Source organism: Oryctolagus cuniculus, chromosome 19 (genome assembly GCF_964237555.1).
Source record: "Oryctolagus cuniculus chromosome 19, mOryCun1.1, whole genome shotgun sequence".
Classification (NCBI taxonomy): domain Eukaryota; kingdom Metazoa; phylum Chordata; class Mammalia; order Lagomorpha; family Leporidae; genus Oryctolagus; species Oryctolagus cuniculus.
Genome location: NC_091450.1, coordinates 24759857 through 24778928, shown reverse-complemented (window position 1 = coordinate 24778928; position 19072 = coordinate 24759857). Strand labels below are relative to the sequence as shown.

The 19072-nt window shown below is 50.5% G+C and overlaps 1 protein-coding gene across 2 annotated transcripts in view; it reads left to right on the top strand.

The window, feature by feature from the left end:
* SNX29 (sorting nexin 29) overlaps positions 1-19072 on the top strand; it is a 478886-nt gene that overhangs the window by 7812 nt on the left and 452002 nt on the right. For both annotated transcript variants that reach the window (XM_051847819.2, XM_008257737.4), the window contains exon 2: positions 16576-16637. In XM_051847819.2, coding sequence (XP_051703779.1) covers positions 16576-16637 — 62 coding nt within the window. The remainder of the gene's footprint in view (positions 1-16575; positions 16638-19072) is intronic.

Here is a 19072-nt window from a genome sequence, read left to right as displayed (position 1 = left end):
CCCAGCTTCCTGTTAATGTGCACCCTGAGAGGCAGCGGGCGGGGTGGGGTGGGGTGGGGTGGGGTGAGGGGGGTGGGCTCAAGTCCTTGGGTCCCTGCCACCCATGTGGGAGACCTGGATAGAATTCCTGGCACCGGCCTCGCTGTTGCAGCGACTGGATGATATCTATCTGTCTTTCCCTGTCTCTCTGTTGCTCTGCCTTAGTAATAAATAAATAAATAAATCCTTTATTTTTTATTTTAAACTAAGAATCCACCGTCAGCAAACCTGTGACCACTTCCTCTGTGAGCAAGTTGCAAGGGGCTCCGTCCTGCTGAGGTTGGCTCCTGCTTCTTGGTTGCATGGCTCTCTCAGTCTTCTTAAAATTTGGAACTGAAAGTCAAGATTTTTGGAGCATCTGTTAGTTCTGCCACTGTGCACGTACTGCAGATAAAGCACCTTCCTGCTGCTGCTGCCTTCCCCTGACACAGGCTGTGTGTTCTCCGTGGCAGTGACACCTCCCCAAGGGGTCGGAAGTTGCTTCTCGGGGAGACAGAAATGTCCTTTTCTGTATAAAGCACGGACGCATGGCCTGTAGAAACAGATGCATGTCACATCTGTGCTGCTAGCACTTCAAGGTTGGGATGGCTGAAGATTGAGGAACACTGAGACAGACTGAAGTAATTTTTTTTAAAGATTTATTTATTTATTTGAAGGTCAGAGTTACACAAAGAGAGAAGGAGAGGCAGAGAGAGAGAAAAAGAGGGAGAGAGAGGTCTTCCATCCGCTGGTTCACTCCCCAATTGGCCACAACAGCCAGAGCTGTGCTGATCCAAAGCCAGGAGCCAGCAGCTTCTTCCGGGTCTCCCATGAGGATGCAGAAGCCCAAGTACTTGGGGCATCTTCTGTTGCCTTCCCAGGCCATAGTTGAGAGCTAGATTGGAAATGGAACAGGTGGGACTTGCATGGGTGCCCACATAGGATGCCCCATCTACTACGCCACAGTGCTGGCCCCAACCAAAGTAGCTTTATCATTATCATATAAATGTGTATTTTGCTTTCATCCTAAATGATAATGTCACCTGATGACATTGCAGGTGTCCTGCTGCTGCCTTCTGTGGGCTGCACCTCTGTCATTTGGCATGGAGCACAGTTTGAGCTATGGGCTGCATTTGCATCAACTTAGCTTATCTTTCTCCCCATCTCCTTTTTTGAATTCCCCTTGTAAGTAATGATACAGTGAATATTTTTTTGCAAGGGAGTTTTATGTCTTTGGGGTGACTTTCCAAAAGTAGCTTTAGCATCAAAGTGTTAATTATTCCTGATTGCTTCCCCCGCAAAAGTGATTGTAGTGGTTTATTTATTTCTAGTTCTAGATTTATTGATTTATTTGAAAGGCAGAGTTGAAATGGGAGAGGTGGGGTCTAATTATTCCAGGTTCTTGCACCTTCTGCTTAGAGAAGCATTTAAGCATAGACATGTACATGGTGCACAGAGAGTTTATTTAAAAGGTGAGAAAGCAAACACGCACACGCGTGGGTGTGGCTGAGGAGTGGAGTGGGCCACAGTGAGAAACAAGTGTAGGAAGGGAGGCAGAGGGCAGCTCAGTATCTCCTTTAGCCTTCGTCTCTGAGTACTTCTCAGCACCTCCTTTGATGAGGTTCTGTGGATACCCCCATAAAATTCCACATGTAGTAAATATACGTATTTACATGATGATGAAACATTCCCAGGTCCTGATGAAAATAGGGCATCCCTGGAAGGGGGAGTTCAGATGAACAAATAGAATAGAATTACATGGGGCCAAGGGTTTGTGGTTTGTGATCTCCAGTTCAGCTAGGTACCTTATCTTGTATCAGTGACAGAAGTGGAATGTGGGGAGGAGACAGAGAGAGAACGAGAGAGAGAGAGAGAGAGAGAGAGAGAGAGAGAGGAATCAAGATCGAGAACTTCCATGTGCTGATTTATTCCACAAATGCCCACAATAGCCAGGGCTTGGCCAGGCTGGAGCCAGGAACTGCAGTGGGTCTCCCCTGTGGGTAGCCAGGACCCAGGTTCTTGGGCAGTCATCCATTGCCTCCCAGGTGCCTTGTCAGGAAGCTGGATCCAAAGCCTGGAGGAGCTGGTACTCAAACCAGGCTCTTTATATGGATGTACACATCCCAAACCACAGCCCGATTGCTGGGCTACAATGCCTGCTCATTTTTTACTGATTTCTTTTGCTGCCAGTAAGAATGAGGGCTGCAGAGGCAGCAGGGACTGGCCAGAATTTCTGGTTCATCATTTGGAAAACCTTTTTTGGACTCTGTTTTGGCGTCTCCTCTGTCATTCAGCAAGGGGCGATTACTGTTAGTGGAGATGACTGGAATATAGGTTCTTGTCTTCCTGCAAGAAAAAATTCAGGCCTGAGACAGAGTAGTGGGAAGCAAGGTAGCAAGGTTTAATGGAGCAAGGCATCTGTCAGAATGGATGGGACCCCCTGCATACAGAATCAGTGTCAGTTACCAAAAGCTGGGTCCCCGTCTCTGGTGTTGATCAAAATAAGGAGGACAGGGTTTTGGGGTGAAGGAAAGATGAGAGCATCGCAGACTGCTGCTCTGTGGGATGAGGGTGTTTGTGGGCTTATGAAGGAGTTATAAGGAAGAGGTGCTGGCGTGGCAAAATCACAAAAGAGCTGCAGGTCTCTGGTGTCAGGTGCCACGGCTTATCACTAGATAGATGGCATGCATCCTTTTCTGTCTCCTCATGTGGTCCTTGAGGTCCACAGGTGGTGAGACCAGGTTCTCTGGCTCTGGAAAAGAACCTGAGGTAAGGAACAAGCCAATCTGTGCCTTTGGACATGGTTCAGTGGGAAGCCAGCAGTCCAGCCCTGAAGCATCAGCTTCCCAGCTTTGCATTTCATGAGTGCAAATTGTCTGCTTCTGTTAGTTGACACCCGGTTGCATGCCCAGTCATTCAGGCTGGGGTAAGCAAGGTTACATAGTAAGTGAGGGTACATAGCTCGACGGAGAGAATAAACCTGAGTGGGCAGGCAGCCGTCTCAGTGGAGGGCTGGGAGCTGAGAGCTGTGCACTTGAGAGGCCTGGTGGGCGTCTCGGGAAGGGACTAAGAGTGCAGTGTGTCTGCAGCCTGGGGCACCTGAGGGAATGGGGTCCGGGTCTTCTGACCATTTCTCCTTCCCCTCACCCTCTTCTCTTGGACAGGGTGTTTGCTGGGTGTGAAATAGGTAATATTCCGCCCAAGGTCTTATTGACCAGTGTTACCATATTGGGTGGTCCACTTGGCGCTGGGCAGAGAGGATTCTCCTAGGGATGCGTTCCTTTGCAGGGAAGGCTGGGACCACCTATACAGTTACCGAGGTATGGGCAGGACTTGGGAGTGTCTAGTACTAGGCTGCTTCCCAGGTGTATTTCCAAGACTGCTAGACGCTGCTACATTTCTTTCTGCAGGTGCTTTGTCTTCCTTAGGCGCCTCTTACACGCATGGGCTCATTTCTGTCTTACACCTAACATTCCCTTTGGTGTCTTGGATCAGATTGAGTGGACATAGCCGAGACAGTTTTGCTGGAGTAATGGTAGATATGTTAGCCAGGTCTCTTTTCAATTGCATGTGGCAGGTGATCAGACTGATTCAACAACATGGAGTTTGTCGTATCCTCTAATGGTCTGAGCCAAGGCCTAACAGAGGCAGAGGACTCCCTGGAAAGGTGAGAACTGGTGGCTGCTGAGGCCGGAGGAGCTGTGAGGGAGCAGGTTTCTGTGGAGGGGGAGCAGCTGGAAGCTTCCAGCAGGGAGTGAGGACCCTGTCCCTTGTCCTGACTTTGCTGTTGGTTCAGGAGCCCTCAGAGGCCTGGGGGTAGTGCTTCCTCTACCCACCCCAGAGCACCTGCCTCTGGGGAGGGAACAGTTCCCGCTCCCATTCTATTTTTCTTTTCTCTCATCTGCCTGTTTTCTCTCCCAACTTGAAAAAAAAAATCAAAAAGCCAAAATGACATTAAAGACTATTGTGAAAACTTGGAATATGCCTATAAATACATCTTGTAGCACATTAAATATTTAGATTTTTAGGAATTCTACTTCTGTCTTTGTTCAAAGTATATGTCTGCATTTTACACAGTTGCATGAGCCTGCCTTTGACTTGGTTGTTTCCACTTAAGGTATAGTATTTATCCATATTCCTTCTCTTCACAATGATGATAAAAAGTAGCCTAACATTCTGCCGAACTGATGTAAGGCAGTTATTTAACCTTCCTGCTATTGTAGCGGAAAAGGGTAAATTCCGGTTCTGATGATCTAGGGCAAGCCTGATGAAGGTTTGTGTGAAGGGCTACATAGTAACTGTTTTCTGCTTTGTGGGCCATCTGGCCTCTGCTCCAGAGCCTCATCTTTGTTGTTGTAGTGGGAAAGCAGCCACAGGCAATAGGTAAATGAAGGGAGGTGGATGAGTTCCAATAAAACTTTATTTAGAAAGACAGGCAGCAGCTGGATTTGCCTTAGGGACTGGCTTAATGCCTGACTGCTATTCCAGGACACACATGGTGCTCACCATGCGTGTTCAAGGCATGTTCAAGGCGGCTGTGGGTTGCAGTAGAGGAAGCTTCTGATGCAGACATCCCTGGATTTAAACTCCGTCTGAGGGTAGCTGGACCGCTTATCGGATGGAACAGAAATCTAAGCAGATAATGAGTGTGTAGTACCTTACTCAGTGCCTGGAGGGTAGAGGAATCGGTGAAATAGCTATTGCTTCCTTATCTTGTCATTTCCTCCATGTGTCCTTGGCTTTTGCTTTTCAAAACTTACCATACCTGTAAATTGCTACCAGTGAAAATACCTGATACAGCTTTATCAGCCCTGGAGTACTTAATGCTAAATGTTTCTTGGTTACTTTAGTAGTGAAGTAGTGGTGACAGGTGATGCTTTTTAGTATATAATTTGCATCTCTAATCATGGTGGAAGATACCCTTTCTCTTCAAGATATTTGCACACTGCCATTTTAGTTTTTTTTTTTTCTCTATAGCAGGAATTAGCCACTTGTTTTGTAAATAAAGTTTTATTGGAACAAAGCCACACTCATTCATTTACTATTGTCTGTGGCTGCTTTCACAGCACAGTGGCAGAACTGCGTAACTGTGAGGGAAACTGAATGGCCTGCAGTGCCCAAGATACTTAACTGTTTTGCTCTTTACAGAAAATGTTGCTGACCCCTGCTCTGCAGCCAGTTGTCGTCCCCATTCTTTGCTTCTTTGTGCATCTGCTGTTGCCTTGGTCTCTGATCTTAGACATCACAGAGCCCGTCTGCCTCCAGCAGAGCACGCCGCTTCCCACTGTATAGTGCTGGACGTTCTGTCCCCTCCTCGTGGCCCCGCTGTATCACTTGGCCCTGCAGTGCGGGGAGGCAGTGCCCTGGATTTGGGGAAGAATGAGCAGTCAACCCACTGCCTCATTGTGCTCAGTCTGCTTAAAGCGCCACTTGGAGGCCCACAGAAGTGTGTCCCACAGGAGGCTTGATTGAATCGTTGCCCTGCTCTTGTGAGTGGCGCTCAGGAATGCCAGCTCAGCAAGGCAGGCTGCAGCCCATCACCTTCTGGCTTATGCTTCCCAACATCCTAGCCCTGCGTGCGCCTGCGGGACTCTCGGTAGTAAGGAGGTAATAGTTGAGCCATTCATCTGCAGGTTGGTTTTCTTTGATGGCACTTTGCAGAGGGAGCCCACTCTCTGTATGCAAGTTGAGCCATTGGGACCGGTGCTGTGGTGTAGCAGGTAAAACCAGCCAGCATCCCATATGAACACCTGTTCAAGTCCCTGCTGCTCCACTTCCGATCCAGCTCTCTGATATGGCCTAGGAAAGCAGTAGAAGATGGCCCAAGTCCTTGGGCCCCTGCACCCGCGTGGGAAGACCTGGAGGAAGCTCCTGGCTCCTGGCTTCTGATCAGTGCAGCTCTGGCTGTTGCAGCCAATCAGGGAGTGAACCGGTGGATGGAAGACCTCTCTCTCTCTGCCTCTCCTTCTCTCTGTGTCTAACTTTGACTTTTAAATAAAATAATCTTAAAAAAAAAAAAAAAGTTGAGCCATCCGGTGGGGTGGGTTAGCTTGGTGCTGTTGAGTTTGGAAGGATAAGCTGTGGAGCAGAGTGTTGGGTTTGTCAGCTGTTCCTTGGGCAAACAGATCAATGTCTCTGCGCCCCAGTTTCTTCATCTGCTATAAGTGGGCTGGGAGCGTCCACCTTGAAGGTACATGTGAAGGTCAAATGTGTACCTCAGGATAGCAAATTGGCGGCTGACCTGGCCCCCACATGTGTGGTGCTTGCATGCAGAGCTGGCCGGAAAGCTGCCCTAGACAGAGTATAAGTAGGCACCAGTGTGGGTTTTTAGCCTCTTTTGTAAAACTAGCCGATGGGGCAGTTGCTAGTGCTATGTGAGGTTCCCGCGGCAGGAGCCGATTAGCTGCCTTCCCTGCAGGGCACCTGCCCAGCCCACAACCTCCACCTGACCTTGTTTTCTGCTTCCCTGCCCACCGATCTCATTTCCATTCTCCCCGGACCCGGTAGGCCCCGGAGGGTCCAGTCTTGTTTGTGTCCCTGGCAAATGTTGGGCAGCCCTCCTCCTTCACGTCTGCTTTCTTCCCGTTTCTGATTTTGGGATGTCGTGAATTTTCATCAGTGGGGTACAAATGAATGAGCAGCAGCAACAACACGAGACTCGTCACTGAGCCAGTAACGCCAGGCAGCCCCTGTGGCTGCACGTGTACCAGTGACAAGTGACGCACCTGTCCTCTGCAAGGCTGTGTGTGGGATTGTGGTTAGGGGCTGAGGGAACATGGGACCGTGGTTAGGAAGTGGGCCTAGTCTGCAGCCTGCTGGGAACTTGGACTTGCAGCTCTCTAACTGCGGGGTGGCTGTAGTGTCTGGAAACACAGACAGTACTGTTTTAATTTTTAACCCCCCTCTGCCTCCGCTGCTGCTAGGGCAATGGTCCGTTAAATCCAGCCCCAGGCCTGTGGTTTAATGCATTGTCCGTGGCTGCTTTCCCACTGCAGTGGCCAGGTTGTGGAGTTCCCGCCTCCAATTCTGACTCTCTGGCTGTCTGCAAACCTTGCTGTTTCTAGGGTATGCTACAGGTGCTGGTGTGTACAGTGGAAATCAGAAGCACAAGCCGTCTGTCTGTGACAGGCCCCTGCAGCTTGGTAGACAAGTCTTGCAGGCACGTTGAATGAACCGCATAATAGCACTGTGTATCCTGTAACAGCAATAAGTCCCTTACCGTATATTCATCTGTGCTTCTACATGTGCTGGCCACTGTGTGGATAATTCAGTGCAGGGTGAAGGAGAGCAGAGCAAAAGGCCCAGAGCCGGAACAGCAGTGGGGTAGGGGTGGCTCCCGCAGGGCCTGGTAGGTCTTGTGAAGAAAGAGCCGTGCTGGCCGGGACTGCAGAGCTACGGGGTCTGACTGGAGGGGCATGTGGGAGCAAGGCATGGTGTTTATTAAATTTGTGGCACATATGACGTCCATACAGCTGCTGGGATTGTAGAGACAAGAAGGAAAAGATGATGTGGGAGAAAGAGGGACAATTGCTGGAGCCAGTTCTTGAGCATCTGAGAGGCGCTGGGATTCAGAGCGCAAGTGGAGGTTCAGCTGTTTGGCTTCTCAGAGCCTCAGTTTCATCATCTGTGAAATGGGACAGTCAGACCTACTTCGTGCCTGCAGTACGGCTGACATTTTGACTGAGGCAGTTTTTGGTTCTGTTTAGGTGGCACCCTGTGTACTGCGGGATGGTCTAGTAGTGTGTCCAGCCTCTCTACCTGTAGATACTGGTAGCCAGCCTCCCACTTATGATAACCAGAAACTTCCGTGGCTATTGCTCAGTGTCCCCGGGGTGTGTGTGTGTGTGTGTGTGTGTGATCTGAGAATTGCTTGTCTACACCCACTCCAGGGAGGGGCTCCTTATGAGTAAACCTCTTTGGACCCCCCTTACCCGAGTGTGTGTGCCATCTTCTATTAGGACCTCCTAGGATCACACAGGCACGCTTCTCTCAGTCTAATGAAAAATCTGGAGGTGATTAGGGATGGTTTTCCTGTTATTCCATGTGCGCCTGGGTGCCTTCTGGAGCTGTCTCTTCCTTCCCTTGGGGGAATCCTACTGCACCTGCTCCTTTGTCTGGAAATGTTCCCTTGGCCAGAGCCTACCTGTCGTAATCTTTCTTGCAATGAGGGGACCGTCACGTGACCTAGAATTAACCATTGATTGAAAATGAGCAGTTCAGTGACAGGCAGTGCGCGGGCCCTGCTGTGTAGTCACCACCTCTGTCTTGTCCCAGAGGAAGCCCCGGATGCACCTTATCTACGCACACCCCAGGCAGTCACTCCTGTGTGTTCTGTCTCTGAAAATTTACCTCCATGGTCCTTCCCATGTTTGAAAGCACAGCTCAAGTTCTTGTTTTTGCAGGATGGCAGGGTGCTGTGGTGGGGAAGAACACGTGCCTAACAGTCAGGGAGCCCGGGGGCTCAGTCTCTGCACTGTGACCGTCCGCTGACTTCCTGGCATACAGTAGGCACCCAGGCACCAGAGCTTTCTTTTTTTTTCTTTCTCATACCTGTTTAGTGCATTGCAAGGCTTTCACAGTCAGCCTTAGATCAGAGAAATGCCTGGCTGGCCTTTGCCTTTGCCTCTGCCGCTGCATGGAGAAGCAGTGAGATCGCACTGTTGAAACATGTGGCTGGGGCCCTCTGTGGAATGAGCCCCATATTTTTAAAATTTAAATTTTATTTATTTATTTATTTATTTTTACCACTTTCTTCTACTTGACAGAGTGACAAAGAGAGATAGACATAGAGAGACAGAGACAGATCTTCTGTCTACTGGTTCACTCTCTAAATGCCCACAATAGCCAGGGCTGGGCCAGACAAAAGCCAGGAGCCCAGAAATCCATCCAGGTTTCTCACGTGGGTAGCAGAGACTGAAGTACTTGGACCATCTGCTGCGTCCCAGGATGCATCAGCAGGAAGCTGGCTCAGGAAACGAGCATCCGGGACTCTAAGTGGTCCTCTGATAGGGGGTGGGGATGTGAGGGTCCCCAGCGGCAGCTTAGCTTAACCTGATGTGTCACAGCTCTGTCCAGGACCCGTGTTTTCCTGGACCCCGGGTAACGGAAGGAAGATATGGAGTGCCTGTCTGCGTCTCACTTGGCCCCCTCCGCACATGCCAGGGACTCTCTCACCTTTTCACCCGCATGGCAGCGACTTGAGGGCTCAGGTTGGGTGGCTTTACCTGAGCTTTGGAGAGAAGGCACCTAGTTGAGGGGACTTTTAGGGGCCAGATGTCTAGGATGCCAACAAAATAGTGATGGTAGCTAATACGTATTAGAGTGCTTAGAGTATACTAGACACTGGTCTAGGTGCATCATGTGCAACCACACGGTCATTCCAGGGCTCTCGGAAGGCGGCTGTCTGATGAGGAGCCTAGGCAGAGAGGTTAAGGAATTTCTTCCCGATCCTACGGCTGGTGGGGGATTTGAACCACCTCCCTCAGATCCCTAACTTCTCTCTTTTCTCTCTAGTATGTTACTATATAACTCGAGTGGGGCATCCTGGCAGAAACCTAGAGTTTTGTGATAAAAGTTAACGTAGGTCTCAGGGATCTTAAACATGAAATTAAACATTAGATCTTGAGATTGCTAAACATTAACGATCAAGGGGATGCACCTGACCCAGAGGGTGGATTTTTGTTTTTTTCCACCTGCACTGGTGATTCCTGAGTTACAGTTAGGGGATGACTGGGTTTCTCAGACAGGTTTGGGGATCCCTGGAGGGATCCCGTGGGCACCTTTACATTTTCTAGTTTCATTCTGATGGTGAAACACAAGAAATGAAAAAGAATCCTGGTTTCTGCTGTGGGCTTGGGCCTCTCCTGGAGAAAGGAGGAAGCTGGAAGGCTGGGCTTTGGTTACTTGATTGTCCCCAAGAAGTGGCTCCTGAACATGCAGAGGGCTGTGAGGGCAGATTTGCTGCAGAGGTTGAGGGTGGGCAGGGTTTAACTTTGGCCGAGCCAGGAGCCAGTGGACTCAGAATCGACCACTTCTACGGATCTATCCTTAGGAAAGGCCTTTTCGTTATTGAGCCTCAGTCCTCTCTGTTGGATGGAACTTTTGCTTCTTTGTAGGGATTGAAGTAAATCAGTCACCTAATGACTTAGCCTGCAGTTGGGGCTTAGTAACCAGGCGGCTGCCCCTTGCTTCTGTCGGGTGGCCACATGCTTGAAGCTGGAGGACTCTTCTGCTTCCTGGTGTGGGTGCTGCTTTCTCTCGGCCTCATTGGGGAGAGAAGAGAACACTGATTGGCTTGCCACAGAGTCCTCACGTTTGCGGACTGCAGACTGAAGAGGGCATGATCTCTTGTAGAAACCAATGCCCCAGAAGGGAAGTAATTGTTCCTGTCACGTGGCCAGCAGGGGGCTGGGCTTGGGTGAGAACTCAGGCCTTTTGACTTCCCACTCGGTGCTTCTCCCCCAACTCCTCAGTGCCGGGGGCCTCTCTGGGTGTCTCCTGCATTTGACAAGTGGTCCTGAGGCCACCTGTGCTCCCTGTGTCCTATCTCTTAAGCGCTGTTCAGGGCTCAGGTGGCCACGGGTGCTCTTTCTGTGGTCAAGATCGTCTCTCGAGGTTGCTTGTCAGCTGCCGGGAGAGTGCAGCGAGGGAGGGTGAGCTCCTGGGCTGAGACCTGCCAAACCTCGGGCTGTTTTCATATCGAGCCCAGGCTCTTTCCCCATCACGAAGTAAAGGAGAGGAGGCTGCCGACATTTCTTGTAGAACAAACTGTAGAGCAAAGTCCTACAGAAAATATGAAGGAACGCTGTATGCATCAGGCGGGGCGGGTGCTAACTCATTGCTGTCCAAGTGTGGTCAGGAGCCCGGAGCCCCAGCAGCATCTGGGAACTTGTGGGTACAGACCCGCAGACCCCACCCTTGATCTTTTGAGTCAGAACCTACCTTTTAGGAGATTCCCAGGAAATCTGCATCGCATGAGAGTTTGAGAAGCACTGCATTAAAAAATTATCAGTGGTGAGACGGTGGAGATTTTAATGTTCTTTGTACATTTCCTCCTGATTTTGTTGTTGCCTTTTTTTTTTTTTTAATATGAATTCCCTTTATGATGTCAAAAAAAAAAAAAAAATAGCAAAGGCATTTCCAGAAGGGGAAACCTTGTCAGGCTTCTGGCTGGCACTGCCCAAGGACAAGTGGAGCCGGTGGGTTTCGTACTTGGATAAAGGAAGACAGCAAGCCTGCCTTCTCCGTTCTGATGTCAGAGAGGGAAGAGCAGAGGCAAAACCTGCTGCTAAGCAAAGAGCAGGGGTCATGGACGGACACAGGTGTCAGGAGAGGTGCTGGCAGCCGTGGGCAGGTGGGGTCTGTAACCTTCCTGGAGAACAATTCAGGATGGCCTCAGGTCTGGTGGGAACGGTGTGTATCCTATCTGTGATAGAGACCACTTCCAGAAAAAAGCAATAACGGTGGGGCTGGCACGGTGACACAGCGGGTTAGAGCCCCATACTGCAGTGCTGGCATCCCATATGGGCGCCGGTTCGAGTCCCAGCTGATCTACTTCCGATCCAGCTCTCTGCTGTGACCTGGGAAAGCAGTAGAAGATGGCCCAAGTCCTTGGGCCCCTGCACCCACGTGGGAGACCTGGAGGAAGCTCCTGGCTCCTGGCTTCAGATTGGCCCAGCTCTGGGTGTTGCAGTCATCTGGGGAGTGAAGCAGCGGATGGAAGACCTCTCTCTCTCTCTCTCTCCCCCTCTCTGCGTCTGCCTCTTTGTAACTCTGCCTTTCAAATAAGTAAAAAAATCTCTCTAAAACAAAACAAAACAAAACAAAACACCAATAAGGGCAGTGTTTGTGGAGCCAGTTGTTCTGCTGCGTGTCCTGAAGTATCTGTGCGCTGGTGTTACTGCCAGGCCTGGAGTAGGGCAGGAGGCTTGATATGGTGGCCATAACATTAATGGGCTCTCTAGGGACATGGTCTCATGTCAGGACAAGTTCAAATTAGGCCTAATGGGTCAAGCCACCACCATGTGCCGATTGCACATGGGCTCCGGTTCATGTCCTGGCTGCTCCGGTTCCCATCCAGCTTCCTGCTAGTGCACCTAGGAAGGCAAAAGAAGGTAGCCCAAGAAGTTGGGCCCCTGACACCCATTTGGGAGACCTAGATAAAAGCTCTGGGCTCCTGGCTCTGGCCTGGCCCAGTGCTGGCTGTTGCCACCACCTGGGGGGTGAACCAGCTGAAAGAAGAGATCTCTGTCTGTCTGTCTGTCTATAGCTCTTTCAAAATAAATAAACTAGAAAACACAGCAAACACAGATTAGGACAGAGCTAACTCTTTTATCGTGGCCCACAAGACCCTGTGTGACTGGCCCACATCTGCCTGTCTTATCTTTCCCCTCTTGTTGCTTGCATGCTTTCTTTCTTTCTTTCTTTTTTTTTTTTTTTTAAGATTTATTTATGTATTTGAAAGTCAGAGTTATACAGAGAGAGGAGAGGCAGAGAGAGAGAGAGGTCTTCCATCCAACGGTTCACTCTCCAATTGGCTGCAATGGCCAGAGCTGTGCTGATCCGAAGCCAGGAGCCAGGAGCTTCTTCGAGGTCTCCCACATGAGTGCAGGGGCCCAAGGTCTTGGGCCATCTTCTCCTGCTTTCCCAGGCCATAACAGAGAGCTGGATCAGAAGAGGAGCAGCCAGGACTAGAACCGGCGCCCATGTGGGATGCTAGTGCTTCAGGCCAGGGCGTTAACCTGCTGCACCACAGAGCTGGCCCTTCTCTCTTGTTGCTTTCTACAAAAGTGACAGCAGACCTCTTTCCAGTCACTAAAAACCAGAAGCCAAGCTTGAGGCCTCTGGGCCTGTCTCCAGCTGCCTGCTCTGCTGGGAGGCTGGCCTTCCCTGTCTTGCATCGCTGCTCAGATGTCCCCCATGCAGAGGCCCTGGTGGCTGGCCTGGTTAGGGCAGACCTCTTGCCCCCCGCCCGCCCGCATCCGCTATTTTGTTTTTCTTCCTAGTGTGACCCTCTAACATCATCTCATTTGTTAGCTTTCTTACAAATTACTTGTTTCTTCCTGTTAGAATTTTAGCTCCATGAGGAGTCGGCTCTTTTATGCCACTTAACCCCCGTGTCCCCAGCACTCAGAACACTGCCTGGCACGCAGTACAAGTTAAGTAATGTGTGGATCAGAGCTCAGAATTCTCGATGACTGCGAGTTGAGTTTCCCAACACCTGGCGTGGGGTGTTGTTGGCCTGTGGAGTGGGTGAGGAGGTTAAGGCTCAGCCTAGCACCTGGCGTGCAGGTGATGCCCGACACGCAGGGGCGGTTGTCAGTCCCCTGGCTCAGGCGTGCTGTGGAGGACATGCAGGACTCAGAACTCATCTCCCCGACAGTGAATGCCTGTGGCCCCTCCCTGGTGCCGCTCGCACGGAGCTGCTGAGGGGAAAGGGAGAGGAAGAGGCAGAGGAAGAGGGAGGGAGCGGTCAGGTCTCCCAGCTGCTTGTTTGCTCCCCAAATGTCTGCCACAGCCAGGGCTGGGCCAGGCTGACGTTAGGAGCCTGGAACTTTATGTTGATCTCCTACGTGGATGACAGGGGCCCAGCACTTGAGTCATTATCTGCTGCCCCCTAGGACACATTGGTAGGAAGCTGGATCAGAAGTGGAGGTGGTAGGGGCTGTGTTGTGGCCCAGGGGGTTGGACTGCCACCTACAGTGCCAGCATCCCATATAAGCGCTGGTTCATGTCCCAGGAGCTTTGCTTCTGATACAGCTCCCTGCTAATGCACCTGGGAAAGCTGCGGAGGACAGCCTGAATACTTGGGCCCCTATACCCACAGGAGAGACTGAATGGAGTTTCTGACTCCTGGCTTCTGCCTGGCCCAGCACTGCCCATTGCTGTCATTTGGGGAGTGAACCAGCAGACGGAAGATCTCTGTCTCTCTGTCTCTCTCTCTCTCTAACTCTGCTTTTCAAATAAATAATAACTAATAAATCTTTTTTTTTTTTTGACAGGAAGAGTTAGACAGTGAGAGAGAGAGAGAGAAAGGTCTTCCTTCCGTTGGTTTACCCTCAAATGGCCGCTATGGCCGGTGTGCTGCGCTGATCCGAAGCCAGGAGCCAGGTGCTTCCTCCTGGTCTCCCATGCAGGTGCAGGGCCCAAGCACTTGGGCCATCCTCCACTGCACTCCGGGCCACAGCAGAGAGCTGGCCTGGAAGAGGGGCAACTGGGACAGAATCCGGCGCCCCAACTGGGATTAGAACCTGGTGTGCCGGCGCCGCAGGCGGATGATTAGCCAAGTAAGCTGTGGCACCAGCCATCTTTTTTCTTTTTTTTAAAGAAGCAGAGGTAGGACTTAAACTGGCACTGTGATTTGGGATGCAGATGTTCCAAGTGGTAGCTTAACCTGTTGCGCCACTTTGTCCACCCTGAGCTTCTACTCTTGTACCTTTTGAATGTGAGTGTCTTTGAAATGACTGTGCCCCGTGCCTGGTGTGTCACCATCCACAGCCACGTCTGTTTGCTGGAGTCTCTGGGCCTCTTTTGGAGCCCCAGTCATAGCTCTGCCGAGTGTGCGCCTGGCGCTGCGACTTGCCTTTGCCGCAGTTCATTGCATGTCCTGTGTCAGTTAGGAATGCTTCTGGCTGCAGGTGACAGCCCACAGTGGTTTGTGCAATGGGTGGTTTGTTTTGTGGCAGTTAGTCTGTTTCTAGTATTGGTTTAGTGACTGTGATTTCAGGACTGCCCTCCCTGTGCCTGTCTTGGCCTTTTCCTCAGGCACACAGCTTCACCGTGGCAGGATGCTGCTCTGGCCGAACCCACCGCACTATGACTATGGTACAAAGGATGGAGGAAGGGATGGTCCCCCTTCATGTCTTCTGTTTTTATCAAAGAGGCAAAACTTTCCCAGATGCCTCCCAGTGTACTTCTGCTTACTTCTCCTTGGCCTTCTTCTTCTTCTTTTTTAAAAGATTTATTTGAAAGACAGAGTTACAGAGAGAGGGAGAGGGAGAGAGAGAGAGAGAGAGAGAGAGAGAGGTCTTCCATCCAGTGGTTTACTCCCCAAATAGCCACAATGGCTGGAGCAGAGCTGATCCAAAGCCAGGAGCTCCTTCTGAGTCTTCCCTCATGGGTGCAGGGGCCCAAGGACTTTGAGGCATCCTCTGCTGCTTTCCCAGGTGCTTTAGCTGAGAGCTGGATAGGAAGTGGAGCAGCCGAGACTTGAACTGGCGCCTGTTTGGGATGCCATTGCTGCAGGCAGGGGCTTTAACCTGCTGCGCCACAGCCCTGGTCCCCTCCTTGGTCTTCTTAAGACTTCTTTTTTTTTTTTTTTTAATTAATTAATTAATTTATTTATTTTGGACAGGCAGAGCGGACAGTGAGAAAGAGAGACAGAGAGAAAGGTCTTCCTTTGCCGTTGGTTCACCCTCCAATGGCCGCTGCGGCCGGTGTGCTGCGGCCGGCACACCGCGCTGATCTGATGGCAGGAGCCAGGTACTTCTCCTGGTCTCCCATGGGGTGCAGGGCCCAAGCACTTGGGCCATCCTCCACTGCACTCCCGGGCCACAGCAGAGAGCTGGCCTGGAAGAGAGGCAACCGGGACAGAATCCGGCGCCCCGACCAGGACTAGAACCCGGTGTCCGGCACCACAAGGTGGAGGATTAGCCTAGTGAGCCGCGGCGCCGGCCCCTTAAGACTTCTAAAGGTCAGCTAAGGCAGAGAACGGGGTGAGTAGGTTTTTCAGTGTGTGGTGATGAAGGTGGCCAGGGAAAGGTATATTGGAGTTGTTGGTGAGCTCATGTAGCAAGTGGTGTGTGCCAGACTAGAAAACTTGGTGGGCACCTCTGGACCATTTTTCTCCCTAGGGGATATTTGGTGGTATCTGGAGACATTTTTTTTTTTAAGATTTTATTTATTTATTTGAGAGGTAGAGTGACAGCGAGAGGGAGAGACAGAGAGAAAGGTCTTCCTTCCGTTGGCTCACTCCCCAAATGGCTGCAATGGCCAGAGCTGCGCTGATCCAAAGCCAGGAGCCAGGTGTTTTTTTCCAGCCTCCCACGTGGGTGCAGGGGCTCAGGCTCTTGGGCCATTTTCTACTGCTTTCCCAGGCCACAGCAGAAAGCTGGATTGGAAGAGGAGCAGCTAGGACTAGAACTGGCACCCATATGGGATGCCGGCGCCCCAGGCAGAGGATTAACCTACTTCGCCACAGCGCCGGCCCCTGGAGACATTTTTGTTACATCTTGGCTATGTGTGTGCTAGTGGCATCTGGTGGATTGGGACCAGGAATCTGCTAACCATCCTACAGTGTTAAGGCTGAGAAACCCCTGGGCTGTCTGGACACATTCTTCAGAGTTTCTTTAGCTGTTTCCCTGTGATGCAGCAACCGGCAGATGGTCACCCTTTGTTGTGATGTGCATTACTAATACCTACTCTTGCTGTTGACTTTCTGGGGATCAGTATCAAAGAAGTGATCCTGACTGGGACCAGCCACGCACTATAACGTCTGGAAAATAGTCTTACCAGAAAGCTAACATCAGACGGAACTAATTCAGTCTCATTGCATTTTAGCATCACAGAACAATGACAAAAGACAGTTTCTCCTGGAGCGGCTGCTGGATGCGGTGAAGCAGGTAAGAAGAGGGCACTCACGTGGCTGTAAAGGGAGCAGTCATTTTTCCCCCCTTTCCAAGCACAGACTCCTGCTTTGTGTCTGGGAATACTGAAGCTAATGGTTCTCCCCGGGAGGCAGGGAAGAGGGGGAGAGTGTGTGTGGGTGTAGTTCTTCCGTCTCCCATTTCCAAGGCCCCCTGAGGGCTCCATCCTGAAGGATGGCCCCTAAGGAGGGCCTTGATGCAGGTTTCATTCTCATTTCCCAGCCAGTGTATTTTAGGGCAGATCTTAAAGCTGCAGAGTGGCAGCTGGGGGTTAGGACCCTGTGAGGACTGCAAGACCAGAGGAGTGGTGCTGCCCCAGGGCCTCTGCCGCTACCAGCAGCAGTGGCGGCTCACGCTGTTTCTGATGCCTGGCTTCTGGTGGCGCTTGAAGCTGAGCTTGGGCACGAGGCTGGAGTCGTGTTGCTTGTCTGTGTGTGCCCTCCGCGTGCTCTGTCAGCTGTCATTTTCACCCACTGCTTTCCATTGCATGCTTCCCGCCACCCTGTGAGAGCATTCCTACACTTCTTTTCTTTTTTTTCTATTTTTTTTTAAAGATTTTTATTTATTTATGTGAAAGACAGAGTTACAGAGAGAGGTCGAGACAGAGAGAGAGGTCGAGACAGAGAGAGAGGTCTTCCATCCACTGGTTCACTCCCCAATTGGCTGCAATGGCTGGAGCTGCACCAATCCGGAGCCAGGAGCCAGGAGCTTCCTCCAGGTCTCCCACGCGTGTGCAGGGGCCCAAGGACTTGGGCCATCTTCTACTGCTTTCCCAGGCCATAACAGAGAGCTGGATCCGAAAGAGGAGCAGCCGGGTCGCAAACCAGCACCCATATGGGATGCCGGCGCTTCAGGCCAGGGCTTTAACCTGCTGTGCCACAGTGCCAGCCCCCCTGCACTTATTTTCATTTAACAGATGAAAAGTGAAACTCACGGAGATCCACTGACTGGCTCAAGGTGTCATGGTTAGGAAGTGACAGAGCTCAGATCCGAACCTGGGGGAGCTCATTTTATGGAGGGCCCTTCAAAAAGTTCATGGAAAATTTGTTATGTAAAAACTGTTGATGAATTTCAAAGTTTGTACTAAGAGGACTTTTTTTTAAAAAAAGAAATTTATTTATTTATTTATTTATTTATTTTGAAAGTAAGAGTTTCAGAGAAAGAGGGAGATATATATATATATATATATATATATAGAGAGAGAGAGAGAGAGAGAGAGAGAGAGAGAGAGAGAGGGAGGGAGAGATAGAGAGATAGAGAGAGATTTTCCATCTACTGGTTCACTTCCTAAATGGCTACAGTGGCCAGGCTGGGCCAGCTGAAGCCAGAAACAAGGAGTTTCATCCAGATCTTTCACATGGGTGACAGGGGCCCAAAGACTTGGGCCATCTTCTGCTGCTTTTCCTAGGCCATTAGCAAGGAGCAGGATCGGAAGTGGGGTAGCCGGGACTTGAACCAACATTCATTTGCATGCTGGCATCACAGGTGGAGGCCTTACCCACTATGCCACAATGCCCACCTGCCCCTACCTTTAAAAAAATGAACAATTTATTTATTTGAAAGGCAGAGTTACAAAGAGAGAGAAGGAGAGACAGAGAAAGAGAGATGTTCTGTATGCTGGTTCTAAATGGCTCCAGTGGCTGAGACTGGTCCAGGCCAAAGCCTGGAGCCTGGAACTCTATCTGGGTCTCCCATGTGGGTAGCAGACATGTACGTGGGCCATCTTCCACTGTTTTCCCAGTCACATTAACAGGGAGCTGGATTGGAAGTGGAGCAGCTGAGACTCGAACTGGTGTTCTGGTGTGGGATTCTGGCATTGCAGGCGATGACTTAACTTTCTGTGCTGCAATGCCAGTGCCCAAAATAAACTTAACCTTTAATTCCATTTTCTGCAGACTCTTTGAAGTGTCCTTATGAGTGATTATAATATAGGGAGGGAAATACTTTAACCAGGGTGTGTATTGAGTGTTGAAGTAAGCCTAGAGAATTTAGCGCCTGCTCGAGCCTTCAGGCATCCTGGTGTGGTGGAAGGGACACAGGTTTGGGCTCGGATGTTGCTAGGGTTGAGTGACAGTTTCATCTCCCCTACCCTCTGTGAGCATTCCATTTCCTGTCCCTGAACTTTTTCAAGTAGCCGTGTGTGCGTGCGTGTGTGTGTGTGTGTCCTTGCGTCCTTGCTCAGACGTTGGAATCCTACAAGCCTGTGACCCATAGCACAGATTCTATACCTTTAAAAGAACGTGCTGGATAATGGTGAGTATTGCACAATATAGTGAATTGCTTGTTGCACCTAAAAATGGTTAAAATGGTAAGTTTTATGTTCTCTGTGTTTTATCAGAATTTAAAACAATGTAGTTTGCTTCCATTTCACTCACCCTGGGTGAGTGCTTGTCCAGCACAGCGGAGTGGCT